This window comes from Podospora pseudoanserina, chromosome 3 (genome assembly GCF_035222485.1).
Source record: "Podospora pseudoanserina strain CBS 124.78 chromosome 3, whole genome shotgun sequence".
NCBI lineage: Eukaryota > Fungi > Ascomycota > Sordariomycetes > Sordariales > Podosporaceae > Podospora > Podospora pseudoanserina.
Window position 1 is genome coordinate 3339710 of NC_085922.1, and position 16389 is coordinate 3356098.

Genomic DNA, 16389 nt, shown 5'->3' on the forward strand with positions numbered 1-16389 from the left:
AGAGGAATTCATTGCGTGGTCTCAGCTCAGATCCCCCATGATTTGGCCGAGCTGTTGGATCACCGTTTGCTCTTTGCTTTTGTCATTTTGGAAGCTAAACAGATCATCTTCCTACTCCAGAGGATGCCCGCCCAGCCATCGCGTCTGTAGAGTCCCCCGTATTTTCGGAATCGAGGTCGTTCGGTCACACAAACTAGGGGTTCATCAGCAAGTTGCCGGCCTCCACCACTGCGAAAATGGTTTCAATACCTGCAGCCTCAATCACTGAAGCCGCAATGAACACAGCATGCATCGGCCAGCCCAGCCGTCCCTGCCACGCCATCTGGCCCAGTCTGTCCAATGAGCCCGCTACGTCGTGTTGCTAGTTCCGGGGAGGCGTCTGGATCGCCCACCGACATCCGCCCTCCACGCGTCTGTCTGTGTTTTGGGCCTCCTTTTCTCGTAACTTGCGCGGGAATCCGCACATGCGAGTCGGCCATCTCAATATTCACAGCTTGCGCGATGGCAGGGGTCATTCTCGTCTTGTCTCTGGCCTGGCCCAAGAGCCGGCCATCCCATCTCCCAGCCGACTGGCCAGTGTCCGTCAGCTTGGCTTAAAGACAAAGCAAGTCGCCCGTCTTGAGTTCCTGTCACTCATCACTCTACCTTTACGATTCATCTGAACATTAACGCTACCAAGATATACCGAGATCACGACTTGACACTTGCTATAGGACACATAACAACTATCAATCACGCATACAGTCATCTCACATACCGCACCTTCACACACTCCAACAACTCAAAATGCAGATCAAGTTCATCATTCTCTCTGCTCTTCTGAGCCTGGCCGCCGCCAAAGAGGACCACAGCTCTCATGACACCGAGTCTGTATACACATACACTACAGCTGTCCCATCTACACATGAGTACGCTCACTCCAGCACACTCGCCACCTCTACCCATATCAACGCCAACACCACCATCCTGCCGCCCAAGACCAACTACGCCAACACCACCACAACCGCCACTGGCTTCACCAACTCTACCATCTCTGTCAAACCAACTTCCACCTTCTCAACGACAACAAGCGACCTCGCCACCACCACTGAGACCCTCGTTGAATCCACTACCACCCGGGCTGCTAGCCCCTCATCAACCAACGCTGCTACTGGCGGGCGCTCCTCTCAGTTCGGGCTGGTTGTTCTGGGTGCCGCCCTCGCCGCTGGCTTCGGTCTATAAACAACGCATTTAACCTCTTGGTTTCAAAAAGCGGCATGGCTAACATGATTACGGGTTAATGGATATGGGAGGAAAAAAGGATGATAATGGGATGATGAGTTTAATGTCTTCTTTTGTTTCATGATAACATGGAGCAGCATAGCGTTTAATGATAACTTTTGTTGACTACACCCAAACTGACATTTGCTTGCGCAAGATGAGTGAAGACTCTTGGGCTGACAGCTGCGCTAATGGATGCCGGTGGCTTGAGAGGATGGCTGAATTTTTCGAGTCAAAATTGAATGGGCGTGCCTGTCCATGCTGAGGGACTAGCATCGCCGTGGAGATAAGGCTGTCAAAAAAATAGCCTTTGGCATTGATTTTAGAGAACAAACTCAATGCATCTCACTAATCTTGCTCCAGCTTCAAGCACAATAAAAGCGAGTACCGTCCGCGGCGCCATCAACTCATTGCCACTCGTCTACTGTGACCATACCCGATGCAAACGAACACTAAGCTGGTATCTCTCTCCGCTACTTTCTCCCTCCCTTTACCCTTCTCCATCAACCTCCTCAATCCCATTGCCGCGTCCGCCGACTTCACCAACACTTCACCAGGCGTACCCACCCCTCTACTTCCATTTGAATACTCCCCAGTTTGCCCTCCTCCTTCGCTGAAGGCTCATCCCATCTCTTGACATCATGTTTCGAAAAGGTGAAAAGGTCGATGGGGCGACAGATAGATTTGATATCGAGCAGTTGGGATGGTGACAATCGTTGGAAGGGATCCTACGATTGACGTGAAAGAAAAAAAACGAAACATAGCAGCGCATTAGATAACTAGACGCAAAAAAGAAATCATGATTTGATGTAGTATAAAATTGCAAAAAAATGAGGTCTTGCCCGGACTCGAACCGGGGTTGCCGGAATCAGAATCCGGAGTGATAACCGCTACACTACAAAACCTGTTCAGGCTTTTTGCTTGACACCGTCTCCCCATATTAGCCTTTATGAATGACTCAGCGGGGCTTGGCATTCCAACACCCCCTTTCTCATCATGGCGCTGTCCAAAACGTCTCTCGAACTAAGCATTATCTAGGTAATTTTGGAACCGTTTCCTTTACTTACTCCTGCTTGTTAGAATTAGCCACCCTCCACGCGACCCCAAACCTCTGCACGATCCAAGCGAGCGGGAAACACAGAAACACAATGCCAGCGTAGATGCCAAAGCATGCCGCCGGCCCAACATGTTCAACCATCGGCTGCAAGACGGCGACAGCACCGCCCGCAAAGAGACATCTGACCAGATTACTGGCTGCCTGGGCGGTGGCAGATCTGTTCATGTTGAGATCTGTCAGGAGGGTCCCACACAGCTGTACAACATTACGATCAGTACCAGGTAGGAGGGAAAACTCTGGGAAACGTACCACAAAGGTTGCGGCGGTTGAGGTGCCGGTCAAGAGTTGCATAAGAAGCGTCACGGCAAGGTGCTATAAGGAAATTGTCAGTTCTCAGAAGAATGCAGACAACAAACGAACAGACAACTTACTGCCCTGAACTTCAACGCTAGACCATATCCTATGATCCCCAAAACAGTGATGGCATGAAGTGTGTAGACGCCCTCTAATCTGGTCTTTTCGAGAGGAAAGCCGGGAGAGTTCTTGTCGAAATCTTCATCTCCACCTCTTTTGACCGTCCTCTTGTAATTCCAGTCGACAAATCTTCCTGTTATCACGTTAGCCCGCGCCCCTCCCCTGACCAAGTAAAGAAGTAACTCACCAGCAAAAAAGCTCCCAAACCCACCACCAACCCCACTAGGTAAATACACCAGTCCGGCCTGCAGATAACTCAATCCATAAATTTCCGTGGCCTGAGCATCCAAACTCGTCTGCAGCGCCGCCTTGACAGCATAGTTGATCGCCGTAATCAAAATCACCACCAACGACCCCCTATCCGCCAGCACCGGCAAACAAGCCAGCGGATTCGGAAACCTAAACTTCCTCTCCTCTTCCCCCTCCCTCTCCATCTTCTCCCCAACAACCACCGCTTCCGTGCCTTTCTTCCCCTTCCTCTTCTTGAAGTAAAACACACTCCAAAAGCTCTGATAAACCCACCCTTCCACCCTCCTCGATCCATCACCCACCAGCCCCCTCTGCGTCTCCGGCAAGAATATCAAAATCACAATGAACCACGATCCAGTTAGGATAACCAAAAACCAGAAAATCCACCTCCACCCCAACCCCTGGGTCAACCCACCCCCAACCACCGGCCCGAGACTGGTAGCAACATCGGTCATCAACAGCAAAACCCCCACCAACCCCCCCCTCTCCTCCGCGACCGCAACATCAGCAATAACCCCGTACCCGCCCCCGTAAAGCCCACTCCCTCCCGCACTCTGCACCATCCTCAAAACCAACAACCCCTCCCACCTTTCCACAACCGAGATCCCGACGTTGGCTGATATCATGAGACTGAACATGAGCATATACACCGGCCTTCGTCCACTCTGGTCAGCCATGTCGCCCATGAATGCCGGCGCTATGCCGGCCATGATGAGATAGGAGGTAATTGTCAGTTGGATCAACCCCAGCGAAACCCCAAACGATTCCGACAAAGGGACAAGAGCGGGGTAGTAAATGAACGAGGAGAGCGTGGAGAACATGGCAGCGAAAGAGACGAGGAGGGTAACTACGAGTTTTTGACGGGGAGAAAAGATGGAATACGGGGGTGGGGGTTCAAGATTGGGGTTGAAGTCATTTTGCATGGGTGGTTTGGGATCAAACGGGGGAAAGTCGGGCTTGGAGGGGAGGATCGTGATGGTGGTGGTGAGTTCTGGGGCGGAGGAGTTTGCGCTGCTGGTGCCGGGACGGCTGGAGGCGGGGGTGGAGGAGGTGAGAGGTGGTTTGAGGACTGAGGTGCCTAGTGATGCCATCTTCCTGTGTTGTTGAACGTCGACAATGTTGAAACCAGAAGTGTCAACCACCCAGGTGCAACAACAAACCAAGATATGCACTTCTGCTGCCCAAGAAAGAAACAGGCCTGCTTTTGTTGGCACCTCCTCCTATTATTACCAGACAAAAAGTGCAGTTGGTCCGGTGTGCGGCCTCACGCGGTGGCCGTCATCCGGGGCGGCGCAGTTGTTCCGGGTGACTTGCGAATCACAACACCCAACGCTGCGCCGGGGAGCCGGGGACTTGCATACACAAAAGGGTTCCGGTATGCACGAGGTGCAGTAATGTCACGGATACGGTCCCTGCTGCCGATACCCGGCCCGAGGGCTCAGTTGGTGGCATGTTCCTTGTGACCAAACTTGTTCTGATGCGGGGATTTGAGGAGAGATGGCATTTCTGGGCAACGGAACATTACATTCATTATGTATTGTTGAACCTGAAGTAAATGTTCAAAATACTCCACCCTAGACAAAATGTGGAGTTGCCTTGATCAAAGATATGCACCCTTACTCCTAGTTAGCACTATTAGCTTCCACACGACCTCTCTCTACTGCCCATTGACACGCTACATCAGCTCAGAGACGAGATTGGTAAGTAGAAGTCTGAGGACCACTCTTAGCAGCTTCCTCGGCCTCGACTTTGTCTACCAGCAGCTTCATATTGCTCACGACGCTGAGAAATCGTTAGCACATCATGGATAGACTGCGATGGATTTCTTTACTCACATCTCGCGGAGCTTGTGATCGTGCGGATACAAGGTTGACAGCAAAATCTGGTTCCTCAGCATGTAGAGGGTATTCCTGCTGTCAACATCCTCCTCGGGTTCCGAAATAGGTACGTGCTTCCAGTACTCCTTCAGATACGGTTTGCCGAGTGGGTACCGTGGGTTGCGAAAAACACCCAAATCAACTTCGTTATGCCCCCACATGGCGCAGGCATCGTAGACACAGACCGTCTCGCCATCAGTCTGATACTTGACGTTGCCAGGCCAGAGGTCAGCGTGAATAAGACAAGGCGTTACTGAACGTCCATCGCTCTCCAAGGGTCGCAGAAACCGAGGAAGAACCTTTTCGAAGAACAAAGGCCGTAGTCTCTCTAGCTCAGCATGGTGCTCCCCATCATGGGAGGCATCTTCACGCTGGAGAAAGTCCTTCATTTGTCGTGTCCAGTACTCCTCCCAAGTGCCCGTCCAGCTGTTGTCCTGCTCCAGGTTGCCAAATCTGGTGTTGACGGGAAACCCAAACTTGCCGTTGGGGGACTTGCCCATGCTGCGGGAGTGCAAAGCCGCAATGGCTGTCATGTAGGACTCGGGACGGGGAATATCGTCCTCGATCATCTCGATGAATTCAGCCAGGAAGAAGTGCCTGTCTGGACGAAATTTGTAGGAGCCCTTTTTGACCGGGCGGGGCACGTGCTCTGGAATAAACTCGTAGGTGGTGTTTTCGGAGGTCCAGGCGGATTCCATCAGTTCTAGGCCCTCTTTGCCAGAAGCTTCCTGTACGATTGTCAGTCAGTCATTGATACACAGTACTTGTTTCTGGGTTAGCAACCTTCTCAAAAAACACCTGACTGCTTCCATCCGGCATGGAGACCTCGATCCGAAAGGTGTTGCAATAGTCACTCATCCCAGACGGGGTCACAGAGACCACCTTGCCACCCTCAGGGAGGGCTGGTGATGTTAGTACTCATAGTGAGTGGTGTAATTTGAATAAGGGACAACATACCGGCAAGAAGGTTCTCATCCAGCTTCTCCTCCACGTTTCTCACATCAGTAGCCATTGCGTTCAAGATTCAACTTGTGATGATCCGATCTACAACCAAGGGATATCAACAGTAAACAAGAGACAGAATGAAAGCAGACAAACCGTGGTCTAGACTGTGAGGGGTCATCTGTCTTTTAGTCATAGCTCGCTCGGAAACTGGACACGCGCCTCATTCCCGGTGAGGGGGAAGAGCACCAACCCATGTTGATGCTTGACCGAACAAGGCGACCATTTGGGAGCCGTGGATGCTATCATGGCCCACAATAATTGCTCAAGATGTGCTCGGATGAGGTTAGCAAGGGTTTGCGGGTTGGGCCGTCGGGGGATGTGGTGCAGGTATGTTTGGATGACGGCCAATTGCTGGTCGTTGTTTCGGCCCCCCAACTTGGTCCAATGGTCACCTGCCGGCGTTTCACATGTTGGCTAAGCAGATCACCAACATTGAATACTGTGCGAGAAAAACAAAGATAGGCGCAAGAGTTGGCGAAGAATTCAGTATTTGTAAAGAAGTTATTTCGGGAATTTGGAAGACAAGAAAGCAATGGTGACGGGACTGCGGGGCACCTGCCAATGGTCATTCTTTGGGGGCGAGTTTGCGCCTTCCTTTTCTTTCGAGTAGATTGATGGCTAACTCCGCTTCTTGTCTGCCATTTTGTGCGCGATGATTCCTCGAAAATAAAAATAAAAAATCAGCCATGATCTGGAAATCTCTTGTCCATGCGTCTTCCGGGTTATCCTCCTGGAGGTCCCCCACACTGTTCTACCTGCAGGCCAAGTTTACAGGCCAAACCCCAAAGGATCACTGCCACCAGCAAGCGGCGCAGGCCCTTCAATACCCGATGGGCACAACTGCACGCCAAACCCAGTCTGAGACCCAAAGACCGTTTCAAACAGTCCATCGTGAAGCACATATCCAGCAATGCCCCTTGCCTTGTCCCCCACATTCTTGCTTTTACTCGCTGATAGATGGACTCGCTAGCCCAATTGACCAGAAAGGGACCACCTCAGACTGTGCTCACCGAGTGGCCTCGAACGCGGGAAACACCAAGCTCGCCTTCTCTCGGCCGTCTATACCAATGAAGCTGCTGACAATGGATCGGTTGTCTCGGGGCTTTGGGTGTCCCGATGGGCGATGTGGAGGCTGGGTCTAGACTCTTGACGTGATGGTTCCCACCTGTCGTCCTTTTTTCTCCTCTATCAAAACTTTGTTTCAATGCCAATTCTGATCTTGCACATGATATTCGTGATACTGTGGTGATCTTAGTGAAAGCGGCTGATCACTCATGACATACACCACTCAATACTACCTTGCTCATTAATATCACAGGTTACCCTTCTGCAGCTCAACAGACAACAGGAAAGACAAAACTACAACAATGTTCGCGTCTCATGTAAGTGACTGGTGTTCTCATGGGTACACAGCGTTGACTGACATATACCAGGCTCAAACCTGGCAAGCATCCTCAACATGGAGTACCGAAGACAGAGATCGCCTGGGTGTGCCCAATCTCCCCGGACCGGGAGACAAGGACCGATTACCGTCGCCAAGTAGATTTCGGGGCAGATTGCAAAGCTTGAGAAGAGCATCATCTCCAGGAGCGCGGTCCAACACACCGTCTCCAGAGAATTCGAAAGGGGCACTGGGGCTGACATTACTGCATGACCCATCGGAGCCGCGGGTTGATTTCGTATTTGTGAGCAGCTCCTAACTCTTATCTACAGCCCTTACTAATATATACTACAGGTCCACGGACTGAACGGTGGCTCAAAGAGATCATGGAGCGCCTCATCAGACCCGACAACATTCTGGCCCAAAGAGTGGTTGCCATCAGAGGCGGGCTTCAAGCACGTTCGCATCCACAGTTTCGGATATGACTCGGACTGGTCAAAATCACAGCAAAGCTCCCTGACCATCCACGATTTCGGACAAGCTTTATTGGCAGATTTGTACAACGCGCCACATCTTAAGAAGAATGGAAATGTAAGTCGCTTCTACCTAGACTTTTGACATCGAAACCTGGAGCTGACATAGACACAGACGCCTATCGTCCTGGTTGCTCATAGTATGGGTGGTCTTGTTGTTAAGAAGGCATATCTCCTAGCTAGAAGAGACCCGATTTACGCCGAAATTGCCGGTAGGATTCACAGTCTTTATTTCTTGGGAACTCCCCACAGAGGCGCTGATTCCAGTTCCTTTGTCTCAACATTTATTGCAATGTCGCTCGGCTCTGGATCCAAGGCCTTTGTCAAGGAGCTCATCCCAGGATCAGGGACATTACAGGTGAGCTTGAAGTCCGCTAGTATTCTCGGCATGCCGATGCTGACAACCCAGGCTATCAATGACGAATTTAGACATGTGTGTAGCGATGTTGGACTGTGGTCATTCTTCGAAGGTATTCCTACCGCTGCAGGGCCAACCAATGTTGTGGTGGTAGAAAAAGAGTCTGCTGTGATGGGTATGTTGCTCTGCTGCCAAACAAATGACCTGGCAACTAACACCTGCTAGGGCTACCCGGGGAGCACACTCAGTATCTACAAGCCGACCATCGTCGTCTGGTCAAGTTTGACTCGACCGAGGACCCGAATTACAACATTCTCCTTCGTTGCTTCAACACAACAATCGAAGAGATTGAAAAGGAGTGTAAGTACATACTCTTGTAGTTTGAATTATGATAGCAGCTGACAAAAGCAGATATCTCCGACAAGTTTGACAACCACAGGACTCAGATCAAACAAATAGCCAGCACATTTGACATTGCAGAACGTCCAGATGGCGACTTTATGCGGGTCTACGACAGACTGCACCAAGGATCCTGCGAATGGTTAACCTCCCACCCATCATTCCTTGAATGGCTGGAGTGCGACCTCATGGACGCCAATCCTACCGTCAAAGCCATCACAGCCGGTCCCACCAAAGTCACTCCTCGATTCTTGTGGCTCAATGGCCCACCGGGATCTGGAAAATCTGTGGCTTCTACACATGTTATCAAATACCTCGAATCCTTCAACCTCGACTGTGCCTACTTCTTCTTCAAGAACAACGAAAAGCCCAGTCTGACCCAGCTCCTCCTATCACTGGCTCTTCAGATGGCCGAGTCCAACTTCCAGGTCCGACACACATTCCTGTCCATGATAGAGGAGGGAGAAGTGGTTGATTGTCACAGCGATCATGTTATGGTGTGGAACAACATTTTCCTTGGGCGGATCTTCAAAATGGCATTTTCTCAACCACAGTACTGGGTGATTGATGCTTTGGACGAGTGTCAATCACGACTGCTGGCGACCTTGGTCGCGATGCTTGCGAGAATCGAGCCGACAGTCCCACTGAGAATCCTCATTACCAGCCGGCCCAACGGTCATGTGGAAAGGTTGCTGAATCAGGAGCGAGTGCTGAGAAGCGAGATACACACTGGCCAAGCAGCGTCATTGAGAGATATCGAGGCCTTCGTAAGGGCGAGGCTTTCGCCCACCATCATCGAAGACTTCCATGAACAAGATCAAGATGAGAGCGACCTGGTAGCGGAGATCATCGAAAAGTCAAATGGGATATTTCTATGGGCTTCCCTTATTATGACGCGTCTAGATGACGCTCACAGCATCGAAGCGATGAGAAATACCCTGGACCAAGTCCCAAAGGAGATGAGTGGAATGTACAACGACATTCTGAAGAACATTATTGAGTCTCCAAATGCGGAGCTGGCACAGTGCATTCTCACCTGGGTGGTTTGTGCTCGCAAGCCCCTGACAACCGATGAACTGAGAGAAGCAGTCAGGCTGGATATTAACCAGACGCTTAGGACGTCGGACAGATTTGCCCAGATATGTGGCAACATGATTACTGTCGACAACAACTACGTCCAAGTCATGCATCAGACAGTCAAGGAGTTTCTTACTGGCGAGCAATCGGACTACTACATACCTCGTGCCGGGTCTCACGCTCGTATAGCAGAACTTTGCCTTACCCACCTCAACGGGCGCAATTTCAACCCACCTCGGACTCGCCGTGTGCCTTCGTTCAAAAACAACAGCGCTGGCGCCAACGACACGGCCTTCGACGAGTATGCATGTGCCAACTTCAGTTACCACCTCGCACATTGCTCGCCTTCGGACGAGACACTGGAGTTGCTGCCACTTCTCGGATCCTTTTTCTCGTCCAACATCTTGACGTGGATTGAGCGCATTGCGAAAACGGGCCGTTTGGCACTCATCATGCGAACGATACAGAACCTGAAGGCGTACCTCAAGAAGCAGGTAGCCACCTGCTCGCCCATCGACTCTGATTACCAACTTGTTTCACGATTTGTCGAAGATCTACTGAGGCTGTCAGCCATCTACGGCCCGAATCTCGTCAACACTCCTTCATGCATCTATTCTCTCGTCCCATTGCTTTGTCCAACTTCCAGCATCATTCACTGGAAATTTGCTAGAACGCAGTTCAGGCAGAAGGTCATATGCAATTTCAATACCGACTGGGACGAGCGGCTGAGCTCTCTTTCGTTTGCCACTAGAGTCATGTCCATTGCTTGCGGTGATCAATTCTTTGCCGTCGGCCTTGGAGACGGAGTGGTCAAGGTGTATCGTCAAAGTACTTTCGAGCTTCTCAACACTTTCAGACATGGTGAGCCTGTCCGCAAACTGGCAAACGGCCACTTGACGGGTATCCTGGTTACTGCTGGCCTCAAGACGGTAAAGGTTTGGGGTCCGAGACAGACTCTGCTCTGGAGTGTCAACATGCCCGAGCAACCACTCAGTATTGAGTTCAGCCCAGACGACTCCAAGATTTATGTGCCACTGAGAAGTGGAGAGGTCTATGTATACAGGTCCAAGGGCGGCGCTCGTCTAGACTGCCTAGCACTAACCAACGAAGACGGCTCTAGCTCTTCCTCCTCGGATTCGGAGTCTGATGGCGAAGGTGGAGAAAGGTACAAACCTAACAACCAGAAGAAGACTAATCCCATGTTGGTCAAGATATGCCCATCGCTGGGAATCGCTGCTGTCGCCTACCGCAGCTCACACCTTCAAGTGTCTTATTACGACAACGAAGACGGGATGGAAGCATTTGAGAAGGAGGGGTATGAAGATGGTCAAGGCCTACCGTCCCAGGTGTTGGATGTTGCATTCAATCCGAATGTTGAGCAGAGCTTGATGGCAGTTGCATACCAGGACGGAGATCTAGTCACCTTTGATCCATGGACGCTTCAGCAAAAAAGCACGCACCATCTCAATGCCCACACACTGGCGGCTTCTCCCGACGGGCAAACCTTGGCTGCTGGAGATAGCGAGTGTGTTATCACTCTCTTCGCATTCGACGGGTTGAGGCAGTTGTGTCGAATCGAATCGATGGACGAAAGAATCATGGGTATTGTCTTCGCTTCCAATAGCCTTAGGTTCTTTGACTTGAGGGGAAATACCTGCAACGTTTGGGAGCCCTCAGTTCTCATCAAGAAGAACCTAACGGATGACGGCTCGAGTGATGTCACCGACGACTACTTCACCTCGACCTCTTCCAACTTAGTCTGCACGCGAACGTTTGAGGGGAGCAACGAGATAACTGTGATGGCTCAGGCTGGAGATTCAAATTTTGTCTTTTGTGGCCGTGAAGAGGGCGCTATTACACTGCACGATATTACCACTGGAAAGGTATGCGCGGAGTTTCAATTCCACGCACGCATGGTTGAAATCCGGCATCTCGAGTGGCATGCGCAGTCGAAAGTTTTGTTCAGTGTTGATGCTTCGCGAAGATGCATTGCAACAAGGATTACTCTTCCGAGGTTATCATCTTCTTCAAAGTCAACAAGTCCAGTGGAGAAGCTCAAACAAGAACTTGGGCAGCAAAGCTCGCAGTTCGAGCATATCCTTGACTTTCGAGCGTCGGATCATGTCTTGCAGGCTCTCATCAGTCCCGATGGGACGTCATTCCTGGTATCGACCCAGTCAGGAGAGGAGATGCACACCATTTCCACCGTTGAAGGCGAGCCAAAACAAGAGCCCACCGTTATTCAAACAACAAACTCCATGGGCCCTGCCCGATGGCTCGCCCATCCCACCGACTCTGACCGACTGCTGCTGTTTGACCACGACATGCTCCACGTATTCCTCTGGAAGACGCTTGAACGGCAGAGTCCGCCAAATGGCATAATTATCCACCCCCCCCCCGAACTATCTCACAGCCATGACTTTATCCTCTCCGACGATTGGCTCTCACGACCAGGTCTTTCCACAATCTACCAAACAATTGACATGCCAACCACCTCTTCGAAACTCTCCTCGGTCCCAGAGATAGGCTTTCTGACCCTTGACCTCTCCAAGATATCTCCCGTCAGCCCAGCCCCCAGTGTTGAGGTGTCCCTCGTCACCCGCAAACTCCTCTCCCCGATCAAATCAATACTCGGCTTGCATAAATCCACTCTGTACTTCATCTCAGGTCGCGGCTGGGTCTGCTCGATCTCTCTCAAGAACTTGCCATCTTCCAAATCATACACAAGACACTTCTTCATCCCGTCTGTCTGGCAAACGGCAGATGGACAGGGCCCAATGGCAAAGGTTGTGAGCAAAGGGTCGTCGGTTGCGATGGTGTACAGGGATGAGGTTGTGGTGCTGAGTGGGTTCTTGGAATTTGAGCACAAGACTGTTTTCGGGGTTTGTGATGATATCACTGAGTTGGGAGGTAGTGACGAGGAAGGAGAGGCAGCAGGAAGGGACGGTGTGCCGGTTATTACTAGGACTATGAGCTGATAATTTGTGCATGGGAAGATGGGATAGAATGTGCAGGGATGGAATAATGCAGGAATGGTATGGGTGAGGGGATAAGTGCAGGGTTGTCGTGGGTGAAACATGACTCGGGTATATGTGGGGCTTATTTTCTTTGTAATGGGGTAATTAACTTTGCTGACTTGGATTATCAAAGTCAGGGCTATTCAAATAAGACTGTAGATAAGATTTCAGGTGAGAAGGCAGATGATAATATCAGCAAGATATACGTAAGATTTTAGGCCCTTGGGTGGATACGAAACTGACCCTGACCATAGATGTCTCAAGAGTAAGCTGCGGGGTTAGGCATCTACCAAAGTGTTTCTTCGGGTACCTCTTTCCTGCCCATTTTACTTTAAAAGCTAAGATCTTCCATGATTGAAGTCTCCACCATTGCACTACCCTAGACAGCCATGTCTTTACCATCGTCAGACTTTCGCAACATCCGTCACTGGATCCACAATTGCGACCGCCTGCACACCGATTGCCCACCGACGCCGAATCAGCATCGCAAACCTCACGAAATCCCGTCATGGGTTCTTGACCTACGGAATGGTTGTATCGTGCCTGGCAGCACAGCCTCCCGCTACGTGGCTCTCAGCTACGTCTGGTCGACGATTGAGAGTGAGAAGCTCACCCTCGAGCTGTGGACCGGCAACCTACGTCAGTTCCAAAAGAGCGGCTTCCTTGATGGCATGAAGCAGGGCTTCCTCCCCGAAGTTATCAGCGACGCCATCGATCTTGTCAAGCAGCTAGGGGAAAGATACCTGTGGGTTGATCGTCTGTGTATCGTGCAAGATGGGAGGATGAAACGAAGCGAGATCGAGAACATGGACAACATCTACTCCGGAGCTTACTTCACCATCATCGCTGCTGCTTCGCCAGGCTTGTATGTCAATCTCGACCGGCGGCACCGTTCACCCATGGGGGTTTCCCTCTTCCACAGCTATCTCTACGAAAAGCTCCTAAAGTCCAAATGGGCTACGCGAGGGTGGACATTCCAGGAACAGGTTCTTTCGCGACGCTCCATCATCTTCGTGAACGGGGATGTATTTTGGGACTGTCGGAACTCTTTATGGAGCTATGAGAGCTCTGGCCCTCGGAAGGAAGCAGGCGAGGGATATGACGCATACTCTCAGAAACAGATTGATAACCATGAGATGGCGGTTACGGTGCCATCGACCGCCTTCGCCGACTTTAGACTTTACAGAGAGCTTGTCTGCCTCTACAGCGGCCGTGACCTGACATATGCGCAGGATGTCCTGTCAGCCTTTATGGGAATCATCAACGAACTCTCACACACCTTTCCTGGTGGGTTCGTCGGTGGTCTACCTGTTCTGTTTCTGGATGCCGCGCTACTGTGGCAGCCATTCAGCAGGGGCAAACGAAGAGTATGGACGCAAGGGAGATCCGAGGATGCGGACATGCCCAAAACCAACCTCCCATCTTGGTCATGGTGCGGCTGGCACGCTGTTGTCGATCCGGAGAGCTTGCATGTGCGCTCTCTGGAGTGGCTACGTCCACAAATGCGGACTAAACCAGTTGTGACGTGGTCAGTTTTGTCGGAGGACCTGCGCCTCGAAAGGAAACTGCCCGAGTCAAGGATTCTGGAAGACTATTGCAGACGCTTCCTGGACTGGGGCGACTGGGATACCCCTCCGGGTTGGTCACGCCACGACATCAGGTACCCTCCTCCCAGGAATAGCACGTGGACATACTGTGACACGCGCTCGCCCAAGCTCGACCCTAAGCTATTCTACACGTTCACCCACATTTCAGATCCTAGCAAGCTGTTCTGTCATCCCATCCCGATGGTGAACCCAGGAAGGAAGCCCACGGCCCACCCCCAAAACTGGCCGTACCTCCACTGTGAAGCAACGACGGGATGTTTCAAGATCCAGTCAATTCTCAGCCGAAAGTCGTCAGACCAAGTGAAGCGCGAGGAGTCCCGTATATCTTTGCTCCACGTGCCATTCACGTCCCTCGACAAGTTCCACGGCGGACCGAAAGGAGAAGAATTATGTCGAGTCGTCTCCCTTGCTGATGCCGACGGCCAGCCTGCCGGGCTGTTACGAATCATGGACGACGACACCGAGATCAGACCCGGCCAGGAGATAGAGCTGATGGCCATATCGTTGGGATCCATGGGGTGGGATGAGACATTTTCGTCGTATGAAGAACGCGTCGACCTGTTGAAGTCGGCCGATTACCCACGCATGGAGCACAGTTTTGTGCGAGACCCGCCTTCGGATGATGAGGATGGTACAGGTTCCGAGACGGCGCCGTTGACGTTTAGGCCTAGGCGTGCGGCGGCGGTAGAGACAGCTCACTCGCGAGCAGCACCGCCGTGGGGGCGTAAGGGGGAGGATTACCGGTTTTATAATGTTTTGTGGATTGAGCGGAGGGGTGGTATCGCATATCGGAAGGCTGCTGGGAGGGTGGCGAGGGAGGTTTGGGAGAGGAATTGTGGGGAGAAATTGAGTGTTATTCTTGGGTAACAGACGGGATTTATTCAGACTATTGGAAAAGAACAAGATGACGATAAAGTGAAAGGAAGGTGGCTGAACAGATGAGAAAGAGGGGATACCCGTCGAAGAAAGAACATGGCGATTTCCTTCAAGGAATCGACCATATTTTTCTCGGTATTGACACTGATTCCGCCGCCGCCTTGCGTATTCACCAAACCCACAATAAAAACTGGGTTGTCAATAAGACTCAAGTTTTGTTAGATGTGAATCTTACCTAAGTGGGGATATCTGCCAATGCTATACCCAAGAATGATGTGCTTGCAGCACAAACAATCAACGAGAAAGCTGTTTTTACCTTTGTCTTGCGCCCAGCTACAAGTATGGGACGGAAGATGTCTGTAAGGTTCCTTCAAAGGCAGCACCCGGTATTCTTTGCTGTGCAGAGTCTTTAAAGCATCGACTTGGGGCCAATTTTGGCTACTTCAAAATGAGAGGTTCGGTGGAGGGTTGCTGTAGGGGGTTGGTTAGTTTGTGGGACTTGATGTGGGGGGTTAAGGTGGGAGAGGTTGAGAACTTGGGGGTCGAGGTGGGGGTTGGAGGTTGGAGGTTATGTGAACAGTGGGGGTTGAGATGAGATTTTGCTGGGGGTTAAAGCGGCCGAGTGAGAAGTTGATCATGTAAGCAATTAAGAGCCGGAACCTGAATGGAAGAGGCGTAGAGCGAGGGTGGACTGAGAGGAGAAGGTGGGGTGAGTTGCATGAATGAGGAGTGAACCGAAGAGAAGCATCATGAGCTGAGATATTGATTTCTCATGGTCACGCAGAAATTCTCTGGATCAGTTGTGGGACGACGGTGCCCACTGTCATGCATGGTACCTGAGCTGTCCCCGTTCCAACGTTATAGTTGCCTAGATCGTTGTTAGGTACCTAGTCATGATGCTGAGGAATAAAGATGTTAGATAAGGCAACTAGACGAGAACCCATTAATCCTAGCGCCGGCAGCCAACTCTAAAATGCGGCCAACCTTATTTTGTAGATTGAACACTGTGCGCAATTGCCAGTGCGGAGGGTGCGGGGACGGGAGGCCGCTTGTTTTCTCACCCACCTCCAAAATGCCCTCATGCGGCGTTTGCCAGTTTTATGGCTCGAAAATCACCCCACCAACCTCACCTTACCTATCTGCATACCTACCCAACTCCCCCATTTGAGTTGTTGCTACATATGACATGATGCTCAACTGAGCAAAAGCCTCTGTTTAC

The 16389-nt window shown here is 51.2% G+C and overlaps 5 protein-coding genes and 1 non-coding gene across 6 annotated transcripts; 4 read left to right on the forward strand and 2 right to left on the reverse strand.

Annotated features, from left to right (window-relative positions):
* Window positions 1–786: 786 nt before the first annotated feature.
* QC764_309570 (uncharacterized protein) lies at window positions 787–1221 on the forward strand (the record flags this gene model as incomplete). Its single annotated transcript, XM_062946071.1, has 1 exon — window positions 787–1221. One exon carries the CDS (start codon window positions 787–789, stop codon window positions 1219–1221), a length of 435 nt encoding a protein of 144 aa, XP_062802119.1.
* Window positions 1222–2093: 872 nt separating this feature from the next.
* QC764_0057390 lies at window positions 2094–2165 on the forward strand. Its single transcript has one exon. It is a non-coding gene; the product is annotated as a tRNA-Gln (tRNA).
* A 111-nt stretch (window positions 2166–2276) lies between these two features.
* Window positions 2277–4293, reverse strand: QC764_309580 (uncharacterized protein). The gene is made up of 4 exons (XM_062946072.1): window positions 2979–4293; window positions 2749–2924; window positions 2627–2689; window positions 2277–2572 (listed from the first exon to the last, which is right to left on the reverse strand). Exons 1-4 carry the CDS (start codon window positions 4129–4131, stop codon window positions 2324–2326), a joined length of 1641 nt encoding a protein of 546 aa, XP_062802120.1. The 5' UTR covers window positions 4132–4293; the 3' UTR covers window positions 2277–2323.
* A 221-nt stretch (window positions 4294–4514) lies between these two features.
* QC764_309590 (uncharacterized protein) lies at window positions 4515–6582 on the reverse strand. Its single transcript, XM_062946073.1, has 4 exons — window positions 5875–6582; window positions 5701–5819; window positions 4876–5645; window positions 4515–4822 (listed from the first exon to the last, which is right to left on the reverse strand). The coding sequence occupies exons 1-4, from the start codon at window positions 5927–5929 to the stop codon at window positions 4726–4728; spliced, it is 1041 nt and encodes a 346-aa protein (XP_062802121.1). The 5' UTR covers window positions 5930–6582; the 3' UTR covers window positions 4515–4725.
* Window positions 6583–6597: 15 nt separating this feature from the next.
* Window positions 6598–12908, forward strand: QC764_309600 (uncharacterized protein). The gene is made up of 6 exons (XM_062946074.1): window positions 6598–7304; window positions 7356–7607; window positions 7658–7894; window positions 7952–8369; window positions 8420–8554; window positions 8606–12908. Exons 1-6 carry the CDS (start codon window positions 7290–7292, stop codon window positions 12646–12648), a joined length of 5100 nt encoding a protein of 1699 aa, XP_062802122.1. The 5' UTR covers window positions 6598–7289; the 3' UTR covers window positions 12649–12908.
* Window positions 12909–13076: 168 nt separating this feature from the next.
* QC764_309610 (uncharacterized protein) lies at window positions 13077–15161 on the forward strand (the record flags this gene model as incomplete). The annotated part of the gene is made up of 1 exon (XM_062946075.1): window positions 13077–15161. The coding sequence occupies one exon, from the start codon at window positions 13077–13079 to the stop codon at window positions 15159–15161; it is 2085 nt and encodes a 694-aa protein (XP_062802123.1).
* Window positions 15162–16389: the final 1228 nt, after the last annotated feature.